The sequence below is a fragment of the Hippoglossus hippoglossus genome, chromosome 20, assembly GCF_009819705.1.
Source record: "Hippoglossus hippoglossus isolate fHipHip1 chromosome 20, fHipHip1.pri, whole genome shotgun sequence".
NCBI lineage: Eukaryota > Metazoa > Chordata > Actinopteri > Pleuronectiformes > Pleuronectidae > Hippoglossus > Hippoglossus hippoglossus.
This window is the reverse complement of record NC_047170.1, coordinates 12,327,146-12,343,823: the sequence shown is the minus strand read 5'-3', so window position 1 is coordinate 12,343,823 and position 16,678 is coordinate 12,327,146. Positions and strand designations below refer to the sequence as shown.

The 16,678-nt window shown below is 41.8% G+C and overlaps 2 protein-coding genes across 2 annotated transcripts; one reads left to right on the top strand and one right to left on the bottom strand.

The window, feature by feature from the left end:
- Positions 1-274: 274 nt before the first annotated feature.
- usp12a (ubiquitin specific peptidase 12a) lies at positions 275-6,547 on the bottom strand. Its single transcript, XM_034572116.1, has 9 exons — positions 6,252-6,547; positions 5,071-5,151; positions 4,295-4,508; positions 3,864-4,099; positions 3,447-3,523; positions 2,741-2,824; positions 2,449-2,646; positions 1,309-1,387; positions 275-1,193 (listed from the first exon to the last, which is right to left on the bottom strand). The coding sequence occupies exons 1-9, from the start codon at positions 6,297-6,299 to the stop codon at positions 1,092-1,094; spliced, it is 1,119 nt and encodes a 372-aa protein (XP_034428007.1). The 5' UTR covers positions 6,300-6,547; the 3' UTR covers positions 275-1,091.
- Positions 6,548-7,521: 974 nt separating this feature from the next.
- Positions 7,522-10,142, top strand: rpl21 (ribosomal protein L21). The gene is made up of 6 exons (XM_034572119.1): positions 7,522-7,619; positions 8,393-8,471; positions 8,586-8,647; positions 8,755-8,867; positions 9,715-9,865; positions 10,018-10,142. The coding sequence occupies exons 2-6, from the start codon at positions 8,405-8,407 to the stop codon at positions 10,105-10,107; spliced, it is 483 nt and encodes a 160-aa protein (XP_034428010.1). The 5' UTR covers positions 7,522-7,619; positions 8,393-8,404; the 3' UTR covers positions 10,108-10,142.
- The last annotated feature ends 6,536 nt before the right edge of the window (positions 10,143-16,678 follow it).

Genomic DNA, 16,678 nt, shown 5'->3' with positions numbered 1-16,678 from the left:
CTGTCCTCCATCTTCTCTGTCTCATCTCTCCATCCTTGCGGCGCCGCCTGCAAACACACCTCAGCTCAGTCAGTGGGTGAGTTACTGATGTGCGCATATCTGACCACACTGAGCAGACACCTTTGTGTGCTTTATCCACCTTTTGAGTGTGAATGGATTATAAATAGCTCCTGTTGCAGTAGGAACAGGTAGGTTGACACTAGGGGGCGCTCATACGCTAAGCTGGTATGAGTCATCAGTGCGCACCTGAGGAACAGAGGAGATCACAGCCAGCTTCAATCTTACCGCCTTTATTTCTTTTTCTTTAAAACAGAAAATGATCGCTTCACAACAGGCCTCTTTAAGCAAACCCTCACGTTAAACTCGGCAACACCTACAAAACGGTATCAAAAGTGCACCATAGTGTTAATACATCTTCTCAAGGTCTAACATGTTCCAATGATAATATTATCTTCTTTTAATATTTATACAAATACCATTCTGTACACTGTAGAAATACACAACCCCTCGTTCTCCGCAAGTGGGACACTCACCCCCCCACATGTCCTCCTTTCCCTCCACGATCAAAAGCATGATCCACTCGCAGTAAATCCCAGTGCACAAGAAGAGTGTGTGGGGGGGGGGGGGGTGAAGACAAGGCCAATATTACATCATATGAATTATTAAATACCCATTCAACCCCACACCCAAGGCAAAAACTAATACGCCACTCATACCAACCAACATCTGTACAACCCTCATTCAACGTCTCCTTTTTTAAAAACAATCTGGACAGTTTTCATTCATTATCGTCTCATTGTCTCTGCAGCAGCAGCAGCGGCAGCAGCAGCAGCAGCGTCCAGCCAAAGTGAAGGGTATGATGGGAGAGGAGGAACACGGGGGGTCAGGAGGGACAGCTGGTACAGAGGCAGAACTTCCACGGCTGAGCTGCGGCGCAGAGTGCTGAAAAAAGCACAGGTATGGATTACAGCTGTGCGAGCAGTTATGACACCGTACGGGCTGCTGTGGTGCGTTTATGGTCCGCTGTGCCGCGCGAAGAGGGAACCGAGCATTCCTCCTGGTTTCCGTGGTGAAACGCTCGATGTCCACATTTAGTCTCTGGACTGGTAAAAGAGGATGTAGCCCGACTCAGAGTTCTTGGAGATTTCAGAAGTGAGACCGTAGAATTCTTCTATGGCCTGGGCGTCGATTTTCTACCAGAACATAAATGGTGACATGAAGCAGTTAGATTTAATCAGTATTACACAATCAGACACGTGCTTGTAGAGTCTAAATCAAAGTATGACAAAAAAAGAAAAACGCACTCACCTCTACAATATCATCATCAAACAGCAACCAGAAGTCGTGACTTTTCACAATTGCAATGTAGTGACCCCTGTTCGGACCACTGAAAAGAAATAAAACAGAGTATTAACTCTATGGGGTCAAATTTAGCCATAAAGGTCCAACACATCCATGACCCACCCTCACTTGTTTTAAGTGATTAGATTCCTTCTCAGGATCATGCGAGTGTGTTACGGTCACATATTATTGAATGGAAAGTTCTGATCGGAAAGATCATGACGTCATTAGAATGGTTGTATCACTACAGATACTGTGAAGACTAAAATACTGCAAACTGACAACATAACACCATACCCATTAAATATGAGTATAATTACACTGATGTGAAACCTAATGGTTCTCCCACAAACATCTGTTTTAGTGAGGAAACTAAAACAGCTTGCATTGTTAATACTTTTTTATGTGAAGTTTGGTGACATTGTGTAACTCCAACACAACAAAACTCATTTTAATAGATTCCCTTTACTAAGAAGCCTTTTTGTGAAAGTTATTTGGGGGAATTTGGGCTTGTTATTTGTCATGATTCAGCAAATTCAAACAGGAAGAGAAGAGAGGAAATGGGAATGAGATGCAACAGATCGCTGGCCTGACTCAGGCCCGATGTGGTTACTTTGTCAGCAGCATAAACTACTTTTCAACCAGGACACACATAATATGAAAATATATAACATCAAGAAAAGAAGGGGATAATAACGGTGAGGCATTTCTCAGACTTTTAACATATTACTACTGGAGCAGTTTGACTTTAATACTAATTATTGAAAAGTATAATATTGTGTATTGTGATCTTGGAGTGGGATAAATTCAGTATTTTGGTTTGAGTATACTCGATCATGCCCTGTAATATGTCTGTGTTAATTATTGTCGGTTGAAGTAGATAAATAAAATTCTTGTATCACTCAAGGACTATCAGTGGTGCTTTCACTAACGCCCACTCCCTCTGGCTCATACCTGGCCGGATGATGAGGGTCGTGTTTTCTGCTGTGAGGTGTGATTTAGAATCTATTGCAAATTATTCCTTTGTTCTGCTGCCGAACGGTTCGACTGCATTTTATCATTTGAACAATGATTTCTCTGTGTCTCCCTGCGTGATGACCTACACACCTCCCACAATGCACCACCACGGCCACCAGGTCATAGAGCCTCTCGGGATTGGTGGCGTCCCCGGACGTGTTGAAGAGGCGGAGCTCCAGGGGGAAGACAACGCGATAGGACAGCTTGGTGTAGCGCTGCAGCTGCTCCATGTACTTAAACCGCTTCAGGTGCAGAGCCAGGATCATCGGCAGCTTCTTAACACGCATCCTAAAAATCACAAATTACAGCATCACACACCGGATCTGAATATACTGAAAGAACAACTGAAGTTCATACACAGAGACTGAACCTAGTCACTGACCTCTTGTGTGCTTCCTGCTTGCTTCTACATTCTTCACAGTAGTATTTGTACTCACTGCACAGTGTCTCTGTGTTACTGAAACCTCTGAAGACCAATAAAGAGAAAAACTGGTCAGTTCACATCTACAAATTAATGTTGCAATTTCAAAAACAGTGAATTCTCCTTATGCAGGCTGTTGCAGGACCGAGCAGAGAGTAATTTCACCTCATGTTCTTTATTAGTGATGCAAAAAGGGTTTTATGAAACATTTCACTCAAATAGATCGCTACTGATGAAGGCAGCGGCCTTAAGCCAACAGCATCTGGCATGGGTCCAATATCAAACAAAATACATGAAAAAGAATTAAACTTTACAACTATGTGGTTAAATTCAGCCAAAATCTATGTAGGTTAAAAATGTGTAAATTCCCATTGATTGGTGCTGTGATGCTAATATTTAGTTGATTATTGGTAAGTGTTTAGTCTTAAAAACATATGATACAGTGTTTTATTTCTTTTGTCAGACCAACTGTCCAAAACCCAAAGAAACTCAGTTTACTATAATGTAAGAAGAGAAAGCTGCTCCTTCCCTCACGGATGAGTTGCAGGAACCAGTATGTTTTACATTTTAGCTTGAAATTAGCCTTTTCATACAGTTGCAGATTAACTTTCTGTCAATCAACAACAGTACAAACTCTGCGGTAGGTCTGCCTGTTTGGCTGTTGTACCTGAGGCAGTGTGTGATGGAGGTATTCTGTTCTACATCCACTGAAAGGTCCAGAAAGTCCTCATCTTTGCTGCTTATCTGGAAAGAAAAGACAACATCAGAATTAACCAAAACCAAACACTAGAAAAACATGAAACTACAAGCTGTGGCCATATGGCATTAAAAACTCTGCTGTGTGCCGTTCCATTGTGTTTACTCAAAATACTGCAAACAAGCACACACTGACATAATTTATAGCTCAAACACAACCTTGTGCCAACAATCATCATCCGTGTAAGTTTACTTATCACTGACATTTGCAGCAGGATGGTTCAACGTGAGTAAAAACTTTAAACAAGGCAATGGTGTCATACATTAGAAGATGTTTGATGTAATCTGACTCAAAGTTGAGATGTAGAATAGTGGTGAGGCATCCTACCGTTTCGCAGGTGAGGCAGCGTGTCTCATTGGTCAGAGTGCCTTGGAAGATCTCGTGTACCCAAGTGGGAGCGGGCGTGGCATTGCTGTTGTTGTTCTGGGAATCCAATGTGCCATTGGCAAGGCGGCCATTGGTCTTGTCCTGCTTCCTCTCCTCTTGCAGCAGGTCAGCAATGGTGTTGAGTAAGTAGTTCAGGAATTCGTGGGCATCCTGCTGCATGTAGTTGTCAAACAACTCTGAAGGAGAAAATACATTTGGAGAGAGACTTTAGTTAATTCAGCTGATTTACGCGTTCAGCAGGTACTTCAGGTCATCATGTTCTCTACAAACTCTCAACCAACGAGGAGAAACAAGCGAGTAAAGATTTTTAAATCGGCTGTTTGGGTGATGAATTGACACTAATCTTCCTGAGTTTATCCGTTCCCCCTCACCATTCTCCTTGCGTAGTCGTGTGATGAACTTCTTGGGCGGTATGACGCCCACTTTCCTCTTCTGGTTGGCAATACTGTGGAAAAGGTCAGCCAGGCAGGTGAGCAGGTTCTCCTTCCGCCGTGGCTGGCTGCGGTACGCCAAAATCTTTTCCCGAAACGGCCGGCAGAAGTACAGCGCCTGCAGCACCGAGTTGCAGTAGCAGGTGTTTCCAAACTATAATTAAAATGTGGAACAAAGTAGAATTAAAGTATGACACAATGGAAATGAGTTCCTGAGATTTTCCTTCCTCCATCATGAGTCCTGTTCGTCATTTGTTGACTACTCTGGATTTCTACGGATATTTCTCTATACATCCGGCTGAATGTTGATCTATGGTTTTATTGACTCTCCCTATTTTCCCATATAAGTGCACAGAGAGGCCTCTGAAAGTTTTTTATGGCCTGAACCAGTTACAACTATTGATGCGACATGAATTCTCCGTGCGAGTTTATATTTTGTACACTATTTTTCTATGTTTATTTATATTGATATAAACTATGAAATTCTGTTTTGCTAATACATCATATGGTTTGTTCAAAATGGTTTGTGGGAATTTAAGATGGCAAATCTGTTCTTTATCAGAAGTCTGAGGAAGAGCCTTGTGCTCGGAACGTCACCGGCACAAATAAATCCTTTAACTGGAGCTTTAGCTGTGCAGATTTTCTCTTCTTCAAACATTTTTGGTGGAGCTGTATACAACAAGACACTGGATATGCACAGAGTATCATTTGCTTACATTGACCAGGCCGAAGTAGTGCTCGTTGACCGGAAACTGCTCAGATCCAATCTCTTTCTCCAGTGCAGAGGCATTGGCGCCCTGTAAATACACAGAGACAAACAAAACATACATTATATTCATTAAATCAATACACACTGTAAGTTCAGCCATTACGTTGAACAGGACAATGGTATTTATACAAGTGAAGTGTAAAATCAGATTGGCAGCAGCTCGAGATTTTCAAGGTCACGTGTTGCTGAGATAACACAAAAAAACTAATGGGTGCTTGAAGCTTCCGAGACGAAAGCGTTTCCTCAAACTAACTCCATTCTGGGCTTTTACAGCTCAAAGCGAACATGCATTAGGTTCAGCTGACAGTGAAGTTGAGCTGACAGTGAAGTTGAGCTGCCACTGGCCGCAGCTGGCTCGCATCCCAGCAAAGATTTATTTTAAATGCACAGAAAAAGCTCGAGTCCCTGTAGAAAAGATCACGATGCGGATGTTTTTCTGGATGTGGTGCAGATCAGTGAGGCTGTTGAAACGCAGATCTCTCTCCCCCCCGGTGAGTGTTGACGGGATGTGCAGACAGCAACAAACTGTGCAGAGAGCGGACACGGACATGGAGCGGCTCCACAACTGCGTAGCTAATGTTAAACCATGTCGTCATTGCCCTGCGTTAATAATATCTGGTGGATCGTCCGAGGCCCACGCGCTAAATTGGCCTCTCTCTCTCTCTCTCTCTCTCTCTCTCTCTCTACACACGCTGCAGATTAATCGACCGGGAGCCACCATCCATCATCCAGCTGTGTTCCAGTTGTTGCCGAGGCTGTAACGCTGGTTTTTTAGCTTCGGCTACATTCACGCTAGCTAGTTAGCAGCGAACCCCAGCGGCAGGTGCGCTGTCATTGAGCTTAAAAGGAAACTGCGATGAATAACCCGAGCGGCTAACTCGGCAAGCTAGCGGTTAGAAAACCACGCAGGGGAAGCGAGTGGGCTGCTGTTAGCGAGAGAGGGACGGTGGGCGGCTGCGTGCTTTGCTTTGCCGTGGACGGAAAACCCGCTGTGCTAGCACCGCCGCCGCGAATCAACTGCTTTCGTTGACGATTCCGCGGCTCAAGGGCCCAATTAACGGCACGGACGCGGCGCCCCGGTCGGCCCGCGGTGTGAGTGGTGTCGGTGTGAAGCTGCCGTGCACTCACCATGGTACAAAAAGAGGCAAATTTGGAGACTGTCATTAGGATTTCCATTCGGCTCGCGCCATCTTCCTCCACACCGCTGCGCGCTGACAAGACTGGGCTGGCTCGGCGCGTGAGAGCAGGCACAGTCCGACAGCCCGAGGAACAAAACGAGAGCGTTCACTGCCACTTACTTCCGGCTTAGCTTCGTCCACGCACAAGCGTCATCGCGACCCTTGTTCGTAATTTATTTGGACAATCTCAATCTTTCCAATTCTGACATGTGCAACATCTTCCTCCTCATGGGGTGAAATATGACTTTGGCTCCATTAAATGAGGAGATTCCACCTTTCAATTATTTTTGTTCGTCCCTTAAAGGTTCAGTGTGTAGAGTTTAGTGGCATCTAGTGGTGAAGTGGCATGTTGCAGCTGAATACCACTCCCAAACATGAAAGAGAACCAGTGGAATCTTTCAGTTGTCATAAAAACTCAAAAGTTTCTTCAGTCTGGGCTACTATAAAAAACATGGCTGCTTCCATAGAGAGGACCTGCTTCTGATTTAAACATAAAAGGTACAATTTAGATGATCACACAATAATGAAAACGACTATTTAGTATTCAATTTCTGCCAATAGATCCCTTTCACCTAAATCTTACACACTGGACTATTAAGAAAATGCACTGGGACAAAGCAAAGAAAGTAAATCCTAAGTGTTATTTTAAGTATTATTATTATTATTTATGTTTTTAATTGATGTTGTTGGTTTATTATATTTGCCTAAATGTCTCCCTAACATATGATTGACAACTTTGATATTGTTGTTGTATGTACGCATGGGCTCTCTGTTAGAATTGTGCATGTAGTTTGAGTATGTTTCCGATCAAAATAAATAAACACATATAAAGTTACTTCATGATCTTTGATGAGTTACTCATTTGTGTTAAATAAGTTAAACGTTAGCTAGCATGCCCAAGTGACCTTTGTTTTCTGGGTTTGCATGATGCACAAAGTGAAAACGTTTGCGGCCGTCAGAAATTAAACAAAAAGCACAGATTTGTTTTCCCTAATAAACAAGCAACTGCATCGATTGGTGTTTTTTTCCTTCTATCTACTAAACTATGATAAACTGAAAATTCGCCGCAGAGACGTCCTTGTCAACATCTGATCTTAACGCAGTTGACGTATATCTCAGTGCCTCTGTGCTCCGGTGTTATCGATAAATAAACTGACTCAGGATCTTCTGCCTGTTTCACATTTTGTTTTTGTTTAAGGTCTTACTGTCATTTTGTTCAGGCAATATCGCGGACTGCCTGGATTGTATTTTACTAGGCGGAGTTTTGGGGCTTTATCTCTCTCTTTCCGCCGTACCCGCCATCTTGTAGCGACCGGGGGTAAGATCTTCTCCTCGATAAATAACATTTTCTGCGCTATTATCACATCATACCGACATAATTACATTAACATACGCACCACACATGTATCCTGACATGTCACAGTGAGGATTTATGGTGAGAAATCGCTCCTCGGAGGGATATTGTTCGTGTAAAGTGAGCAGGAGCAGCAGCGTGGCTCTCCATGTGGGCTCCGCTAGCTCAGAAACAATCAGCATAGAAACCGTATATTCCTCTAAATCCTCGATTCCACCACTTAAATGCAACTTCACCGACATTTGTAGTTGATGCTCGGTCTAATTTAACCACAACACAGCGTAAATGTCACCTACGAAGTTACTGTAGTCCCATAGTTCATCATAAATCCATTCATAGGCTGTTGAATTAGCTGCCTGGTTGCATAGCGTCAAATCAAAGACGCTATGTCTAGATCCACGGATATTTACTTTTAACCATATACGTGTTTAAATCTATTCTAACAGTTGTCATTTACTTGGATCAGCTGTTTCAGGCACAGTGAGCTCATCTTATGAAGCAACAAGGTGTGGACAGGGTATTGGCCTTTACAGATAGTCACTGCAGTCAAGTACCCTTTACCCATTGTAGTGAATTTTAATCTATCCTTCTTTTTGGGACACTAAACAGTACCGAAGTTACACATCTCCCATCTTAATGTGATGCAGTGAGATTAAAACAAAGTACACTCCAGCACTGACATCATTTTCCATAATTTAAAAGTAAACTTCTAAATCTTTTCCCCCTCTCTCTCTCAGTAATCAGGCATCATGACGAACACCAGAGGCAAGAGGAGGGGGACCCGGTACATGTTCAGCAGGCCATTCCGCAAGCACGGTGAGTCCATGTTTTTAAGTGCATTTGTTTTTATTGTTGATGTGTCCGAAAGTTTGTTTCTTACAACCAGGACCACTGCAAAATAACATGAATTCATTTGCATGTTCTCCACAGGCCCAATCCCCCTGTCCACTTACATGCGTATCTACAAGAAGGGTGACATCGTTGACATCAAGGTAAGACAGTGGAAAAAATGAAGTGCACTAAGGTCCATGCCCTTATGATTAAGTTAAATAGTTAACATTGCTGTTTGTAATGCATTGTTACATGTGATTCTTTCCAGGGCACAGGCACCATTCAGAAGGGAATGCCCCACAAGTGTTACCATGGCAAGACAGGACGTGTCTACAACGTAACCCAACATGCTGTCGGCATCATTGTCAACAAGCAGGTCAAGTAAGTCGGAAGTTGCAATTATTGTGTGAGATATCTGAATGTGTATGCTCGTGTAACTTTGAACTGGCTCACACCAAAAAACTCAACACTTACAAATCAAAAGCTGATTACATTTAGTAATTCAAACAGATTTCCTATTTGTTGAAGCCACACAAATGCGTTTTGTCATCACTATGAAATTGACCGGCATACAAGGACCCAAGACTAAGGAAACCAACTGTATTATGTTTGAGTCTATACTAACCCCATGAAGCCTTTAAGACCAGATGCAACATGTGATATCTATGTGCTTCTCTTTAGATCTGGACGTGATGAGTATCACTTGTACGTTGGATCTTCTGCACAAATTTAGTTACCAATTACCAGTAGATGTTAGCAACTTGTGAGCAACATTTAACAGAGTACAACAATCATTATGATAACCACAATGCAAATACAATAACTTGAAACAAGCCTTTTTAGAGGACATCTTGGGTCTTAATGGGTATTGACTATTGATTATAAAGAGCCACTGTTCAAAGTTGCATTGAATGTCTGTCAAATAATAAAATGTCCTTTTTGTGTATTTGCTCTTAAATGTCATTTATAGGAAAAAATGAGACCCCATCTTCACTTTGCCACCTGGATTCTTAATGTCCTCAGTGGTCATTCACATGGGGAAAATTATTTCATCCTTAAGCACCCCAGTCTAACTTTTGTTCGACCTGGGGCTGTACTGAGGGGACAGCCGAGTAAAGTAGATCTTTCAACACCGCTGCTGTTTAGTTTTGTGCAAAAGCTGCCTGGCAGGCTACATAAATGTTTTGTGTGTTGGATATGAACATGTTTATCCTCTGGGCTTTCACAGGGGCAGGATCCTGGCCAAGAGGATCAACGTGCGCATTGAGCATGTGAAGCACTCAAAGAGCAGGGACAGTTTCCTGCAGCGCGTCAAGGAGAACGAGAGCAAAAAGATGGAGGCCAAGCAGAAGGGCAGCTGGGTGGAACTGAAGCGTCAGGTATGTCTTGGTGAAAACACTCTGGTGAATGCAGATTTGAAATTAATAGAACTGCAGTGGTCATTGCATTTACTTGTTTTAACTTTATTAATTAGTTTTCTGGGGTTTGTTTTCTAATTCAATGACGTAAAATTTCCTCCTTGTCTCTACAGCCCGCTCCTCCCCGTGAGGCTCACTTCGTCAGCACCAAGAAAAACGTGCCACAGCTGCTGGAGCCCATCCCCTACGAGTTCATGGCTTAAAGTGCTCACAAGAATAAAAACATTTGTACACTCAACTGCTCGTCATGGTGTCATCTGTTCACACTTGTGAATGTATGTTTGTGTGTCATGATTAACTTTTTACTCTGATATGCCTGATGGCTTAAAATGAAATCAGAAGTAGAGCACTTAACTGGGCCAAGACCCAACCGTCCCCTTATGAAAACCACATTTAAATAAATTTGATCTGGATTTTTTTGGGGGGATCTGTGCTAAATTGCACACACAAATATCAGTCCTCTAATAATTCACAAAGATCAATGATACATTTTTCTGATTAATAAACAAATTCTGGAAAACACTATCTTGCAATGTCTAAAGAAAAAAGATTTGTGGAGCCTCCTGATCCAGTTCTGCAGTAAAATTGAATGAGTTCTCTGACCCATATCACCGATATAGATGTGTCATCCTTCTAACTATCAAACAAGTGCAGATGAAAACTTGTGTAACAAGACTGACTTCAATCCACCTGCCTCATTTTTAGGGTTCTGGTGTTCTCCATGCTGGCTCACTCATGACATCACAGGGTCATATGAACAGAACACATCCAATAATGTTTTTGGTCAATGGAGAACATGTGTTAGAGAGTCAAACATCTGCTGTGACCTGGGGTTGATAATTCTTCTGTAACAGTAACAAAGGCCTCACAAACATGTGTTGTACCTAAATGAGTGTTACTGATTACACTGGTGTTTTATTACCTCAACTGATTAACAAGGACAAATGTTGGAGCACTTTTGAGACCTCACACTTTCACTACAATGAACAAGTATGTGTGTGTGGTTATTCAGGCCTACTGACTGATTTGTGCTGCTATATCTGATAAAGTAAATAGATCACAGCGATTAATGCTATATAAACTCCAGAACAGCAGTGTTGAGATCTGATACAAGAACTGGAAACAGTCAAGTCATGACAACAGACAGGCAAAATATCTGATCGTGTCAGAGAGTGGAATAAGGGGATTTATTGTTTAACCTTGAAACCACTCAAAGGGGAAGTTAAAAGACACTGGATCTAAGGGCTTTGACTACTTACATAAATGGTTGTGTGCACGTCAAGCTCAGTTGGTCACGCCAGTGAAAGAAAAAATAAATACAATTTAGTCCAATTCTAGTGGATGCCACAACCAGTAAGAGTTGTACTGTGTTAGTGCAGTAGGTGGCAGTGTGCACCAGGTTTTGTGCTGAACTCAGAACATGCATTTGTTTTTTCTCGGCTGTATAAGACTATTAATATACCTGTTTGTTTAAATAAGGTTGATCTGTCAGAATTGAAAATACTTACTGACTGTTTCTGTTGTAACCACAGATAGCGTCATTTGTAAAGTTAAAAACGTAACTCATTGACATAAAGAAGATCATTTGCTATTTTATCATGTCTTTATTAAAAAGATGTTGTAGTGGCTATTTGTCCAAAAGATGTTTCTGTCAAAATAAACTTCATCAGCTGGATTCTCCTTAGACCAAATATATCTCCATTGTTCAACATCAGTTGCTTCTCTTGTGACAGCTGTTCTATTTGCAACAAATGTGTGGAAACACTTGGTTTCAGGCTCTGCTCTCCAATACAGTGGTTGTTTGGTAAGATGGAATTTTTGTGTCTGAAAGGTAGGTCAAGGGAGTAATGGCCATTCTTCAGCACTGCTGAGCTGTCAGAAATATTCATAAACTTAATGTCTTCTCTTGACATTTCAGCCTGTTCCTTGGATGACCTTTTGCTGAATTTATGGTTATTTGATTAACCAGCATTTCACCAATGTTTGCAATGGAAATTCGATTGGTAGTTTACAGATGCAGTTTGTTTCCTGCTGTTGTTTCCATCTCGAAGTGGACCATCAAGTACCCATCCCACTTTGGTTCTCAACACATGCTCCCAAGGTTCCATCACTTTTGATGCCTTTGTTCCAATGAGCAAGTCAATGTCAGAGTGAATTTCATGGAGTTCAAAACCCCTAAATATGGCCATTGATCAACATCTTGTTGCACGGGGACATTCAGCTTGGTCACCGGCATGCACCTTTAGGTGAAAACATCAGGCAACCCAATGAAGTCATCCTTATCCAATCCAGACACTTCCAAACCTGATATCACATGACTGTCCACAGAACTGCAAGGGTCATCAACAATCACAATCACAGGTCACTGCTTCCAATGTATCAATATTACAACCGGAAATCAAGTGACCGCAACTTCTTTCTGCACTGCGGGATCAAACCATCACGGTAGTTCCTTGGCGTCTCGCACCAATAGAACGAAAACCGCAGCAGCAACTCAGACTATCTGCGCAAATCGAGGGCCGACACAATTAAAGCCACCAAAGCACAAAGCAATGAAACATGACCGTCAACTCCAATCGTTGTGCCGTTTTCCCACACAGCTTGACGGTCACTGTGTGTCCTGCAGTACACGTACCATGTCGCTGCGTGCCCCGTGTTTCCGTTTGGTACGGTGCGCTCGTGCTTTGGCTTGGCTGTCGTGTCGTTGAAAGCTTGGCTTTTACAACGTGCACTGAAGAATGCACATCCACATGAAATCCACCGAATCCAACAAATGTTCCTTTTTACAGTTTTCTTGTTCCATGGGTGGTTTCTTTTTACTTTCATGTTTCAAAGGATTTTTTAAAACTTTTTTTCAAAGCAAGGTCTTTTACTTTGTGTTTCAAAGGAAGGTTTTTGACTTTTAAGTTTCAAAGGAGTTTTTTTTCAAAATCAACTTTAGAAAAAGCCACTGATGCAGCAGTCTAATTGGGTTGTACTCAGGCAATTAAAGAAGTCCATTGTCCACGCTGAATTCACGGTTGGGTAGATTTATTTTCCAGTTCAAAAACACAGTTACACATGTTCTTCTCCTCGTGCTCTGGTTAAAAACCAGTTCCCTTCCTGCTGCTTCCCCTCATTAACACACCTGCTACCTTTATGGTGAATCCTACCTGGTCTAGTGCTTAGTGCCCCCTAGTGTCCCAAAATATAAATGCAAAAATAACAAATAATAATAGTCACAATATCTCAACTAATGAAATAGCTCCTACAGATGTAAATATGAAGACTATACCACAATAAAGTTAATGGTTAATTAAAGTAGCTATTAAATATTACCATTAATATTATGAATAATAATAATAAGAGGAAGATTCGATCTGTCAAAATGCCTCTGGGTATTTTGTTGATACATATATATTTGTGTGTGTTTGTGTTTGCCTGCCGTGGTGTTGCAGCACTGTGTGTGTGTGTGTGTGTGTGTGTGTGTGTGTGTGTGTGTGTGTGTGTGTGTGTGTGTGTGTGTGTGTGTGTGTGTGTATAGCACTTGGTGTGTGCTGTTTAATCAGTGGAGGCTGAATGGCTGGCTGGTTATGTGACAAATAGGTTATCTCATCCCACCTCAGTACTTTACCCAATATTTACACGAATTAGGACCAGTTTACAGAGATAGGGGCCAGCAGCTGACAGGATGAAGTGTCTGTGTGTGTGAGTGTGTGTGTGTGTGTGTGTGTGTGTGAGAGAGAGGAGGCCATTAATGAATCAGTCCAAGGATTATGTTTCATTTCTATCTTGAATTTTCTTTATGAAGAAAAGTCGAGGATGAGAAAAAAAAAAAAGAGAAGCTAAATAAACGAGGGAAAATGCACTATAACAATCCTGGAATGGATCCCTGACGATCAATCTGCAGAGGTCGTCTTTCAACACCTTCATAACCCTGCAGGCCTGAGGTCAGGGAATTCAGACGCGGGTCTTATCAGGGCAGAGTAATAAGTATCCAACAACCCGAGGAGATAAAACCAGGAAAAACAGATAGATAAATAAAATGCAATCCATCAATGAGTGGGTTGGCAGCCAAAGCCCTTGGTATTGATCGGTTAGGTCTGGATTTCGCTCAGAGTATTTAGATAAGGGGCATTTTTATCTATACATTTTTGTATATTCCCACAGCTTTTATCACTGTTTAATATATTAACTGAGCCGCACAGGGGATTTGTACTTTGCTGCTTTTCACAATAAATCATTTCACAATTTAACCACGAAAGTTGAAAACAATCCCACTATAGCTGCGTGGCCTCATTTGATCAGTTTTTAAGAATATATCCTGTCTATGCATCTACAGTAGGTCCTTTGTGTGTGCGTTCTCACAGATACACCAGAGTGTCATGTGTGGCACTGACTCATGGAAGTTACTGATTGAAGGAACAAAAAGTAAACAGAGAAGGAGAGAAAGAGAGAGAATGCGAGCGGAGAGGGAGGAGGGCAGAGAGACGAGGCCTGTGGATAAAAGCTGTGGAGCACTATGAACTCCTTAATCACACACGTTTGACAGACACAGATTGAGTCTGTCAGCTCAGCCAGCAGCTCGGAGCAGCTGTATCGACTCGGGGTGTTACATATTAACCACACACGCACACACACCCACACATGCACGCACACACACACACAGGGTAGATAATTGGATATGGACACAGACTTCTAGCACCAGAGGAGTCGAGCATGATATGACATTTTACATTTATTACCCTTCATAATGCACTTACGATTAAGGGCACCTCCATCCAAATAATACAAATACATTTTCCCTCACTTATCTCTGGAGTTACAGTCACATACCGTGGTTTCTTGTGACAATCGTTTGACATCTGTTGCTGAGATTTACAATAGAGATTAATGGGATTCTATTCGTGGGTTGAAATCTCTCAACAGGAAAGTGACCCTCCAGAAAAAGTGGTCTGTGTTCACTGTGGTCTGGATGACAATAAACACAACAGTGTCAACTTTCTTTGGTCAGTGTCGTCAGTGGATTAATTGGGAAACAAGTTGCTGTTCTTTCAATTTGATTCATTGTTCTTTATCTAGTGAGACACTAAAGTAAAAGTAGTGGTTAGGAAACAGATTAAAGGATCCTACATTGTAGTCCTGTGTTTTTGTTTGGATGTTTCAGAATACTGTGGACGTTGCATATATAGTATGAAATCTGTCTGATAAAGAGAAGAATTATGTACAAATATTTTAATGCAATGTAAAAAAAACTGTTACTATATAATATAAAAGTCTAGCATCAAAACTATTGTCACAAAATAATTTTTTTAGAAATAAAGTACTGAAAATGATCAAAGTAAAAGTGTGCTAGTATCATGTATTATAAGATTAATTTATTCCTATGGATGTGTTTATGTATTAGCAGAATTTCGGTGTAATTTTGGGGTGTTTGTGACCTGTAAAGTTTATAGTACTTTATTAGATCACTGTGTTTTTTTTTTAATACAAAATCGTAATTTGAAATAAATAAAAATGAAATGAAATGAAATTGAAATACTCAAGTTAAGTATCTGCTTAAGGACTGTGAGCACATATGAAATTAAAGTAATTTCCATTGTACTGGGGTGAAGTCCCAGAAGGGCTAGGTGAGAAAAAACACGTTCTCTTATCTCCCTCGTGCTCTCTACAAGAAAAAGGACCTTCATTGGTCATGACAATAATATTTGTGACTGTGGTGCAAGTGTGCAAAGGTGTGACAGTGTGTGTTGACATGACATGATATGTGTGTGTGTGTGTGTGTGTGTGTGTGTGTGTGTGTGTGTGTGTGTGTGTGTGTGTGTGTGTGTGTGTGTGTGTGTGTGTGTGTGTGTGTGTGTTTGGGATAGGCCTGAGGCTTTGACAAAGGCACAAGGAAATCCCACCTCAGGCCAAACAGAGTGCATGCTGTATCTCTGTGTGTGATAGGTGCGGTGATAGAGTCTGTTCGGTTATCAGAGACGGGGGAGGCATGGTCATATATGTGGATATTGGGCCAGCTGTATTGATCCCGGCCCTGACAGCAGAAGAGGAGGAGGAGGAGGTGAGGGCGACCGGAAGAGAAGAGGAGGAGGCTGATAACAGAGTCAACTGACCCAGGCATGTTCACCTGAAGCATGGGAGGGCACCGAGTTAACGGCCAACAGGCTCTCAATAGGCCTCATTCACAAAAGTCAGTCAAAGGTTTCATGTGAGAGCATGGCACGGGGCACAGGGGTCATCTCCAGTGTTTGCACAAGCAGATAGTGTCACCGGATTGTTAGTGCACTCTGAATTAGTCTTTTAGGCCTTCAAATTTCTCTTTTTTTATTCAAAGCATGACTACATAATCTATTTGATCTTCAAAATAAAATTCCTAAACAAAACAAATGCATCTTGGCTAACTTTAATACTCCCAACACACAAGGCAAAATTGTTTTGGACCAGAATTGGCCGACATCCCACACATAGTTTTGTGTTGTTTGTGCCATATTCACTATTTACCACATGAGCTGTTTTAGGTTCACATCCAGATTACACCTTGCCTGGAGAACAGCATGTTTAGCATATTCAGGCCCTAATTTGTTTTGGGATATTTGGGTCATATTTGCTGTTATACGTGTAGGCAACATTATGCTTACTCCATTTTTCTTCAGGCCACAAAAAGGCTGAATCTGAAGTGGCCCACATTCATGTGCTATCTAGGATGGGTGTTTCTGCCACGGGCTTATTTGGACTAGTTTAGGAAGAAGCTTATGGTGACTAATAGTGACTAATGCAGGCGAAAGTTAGCAA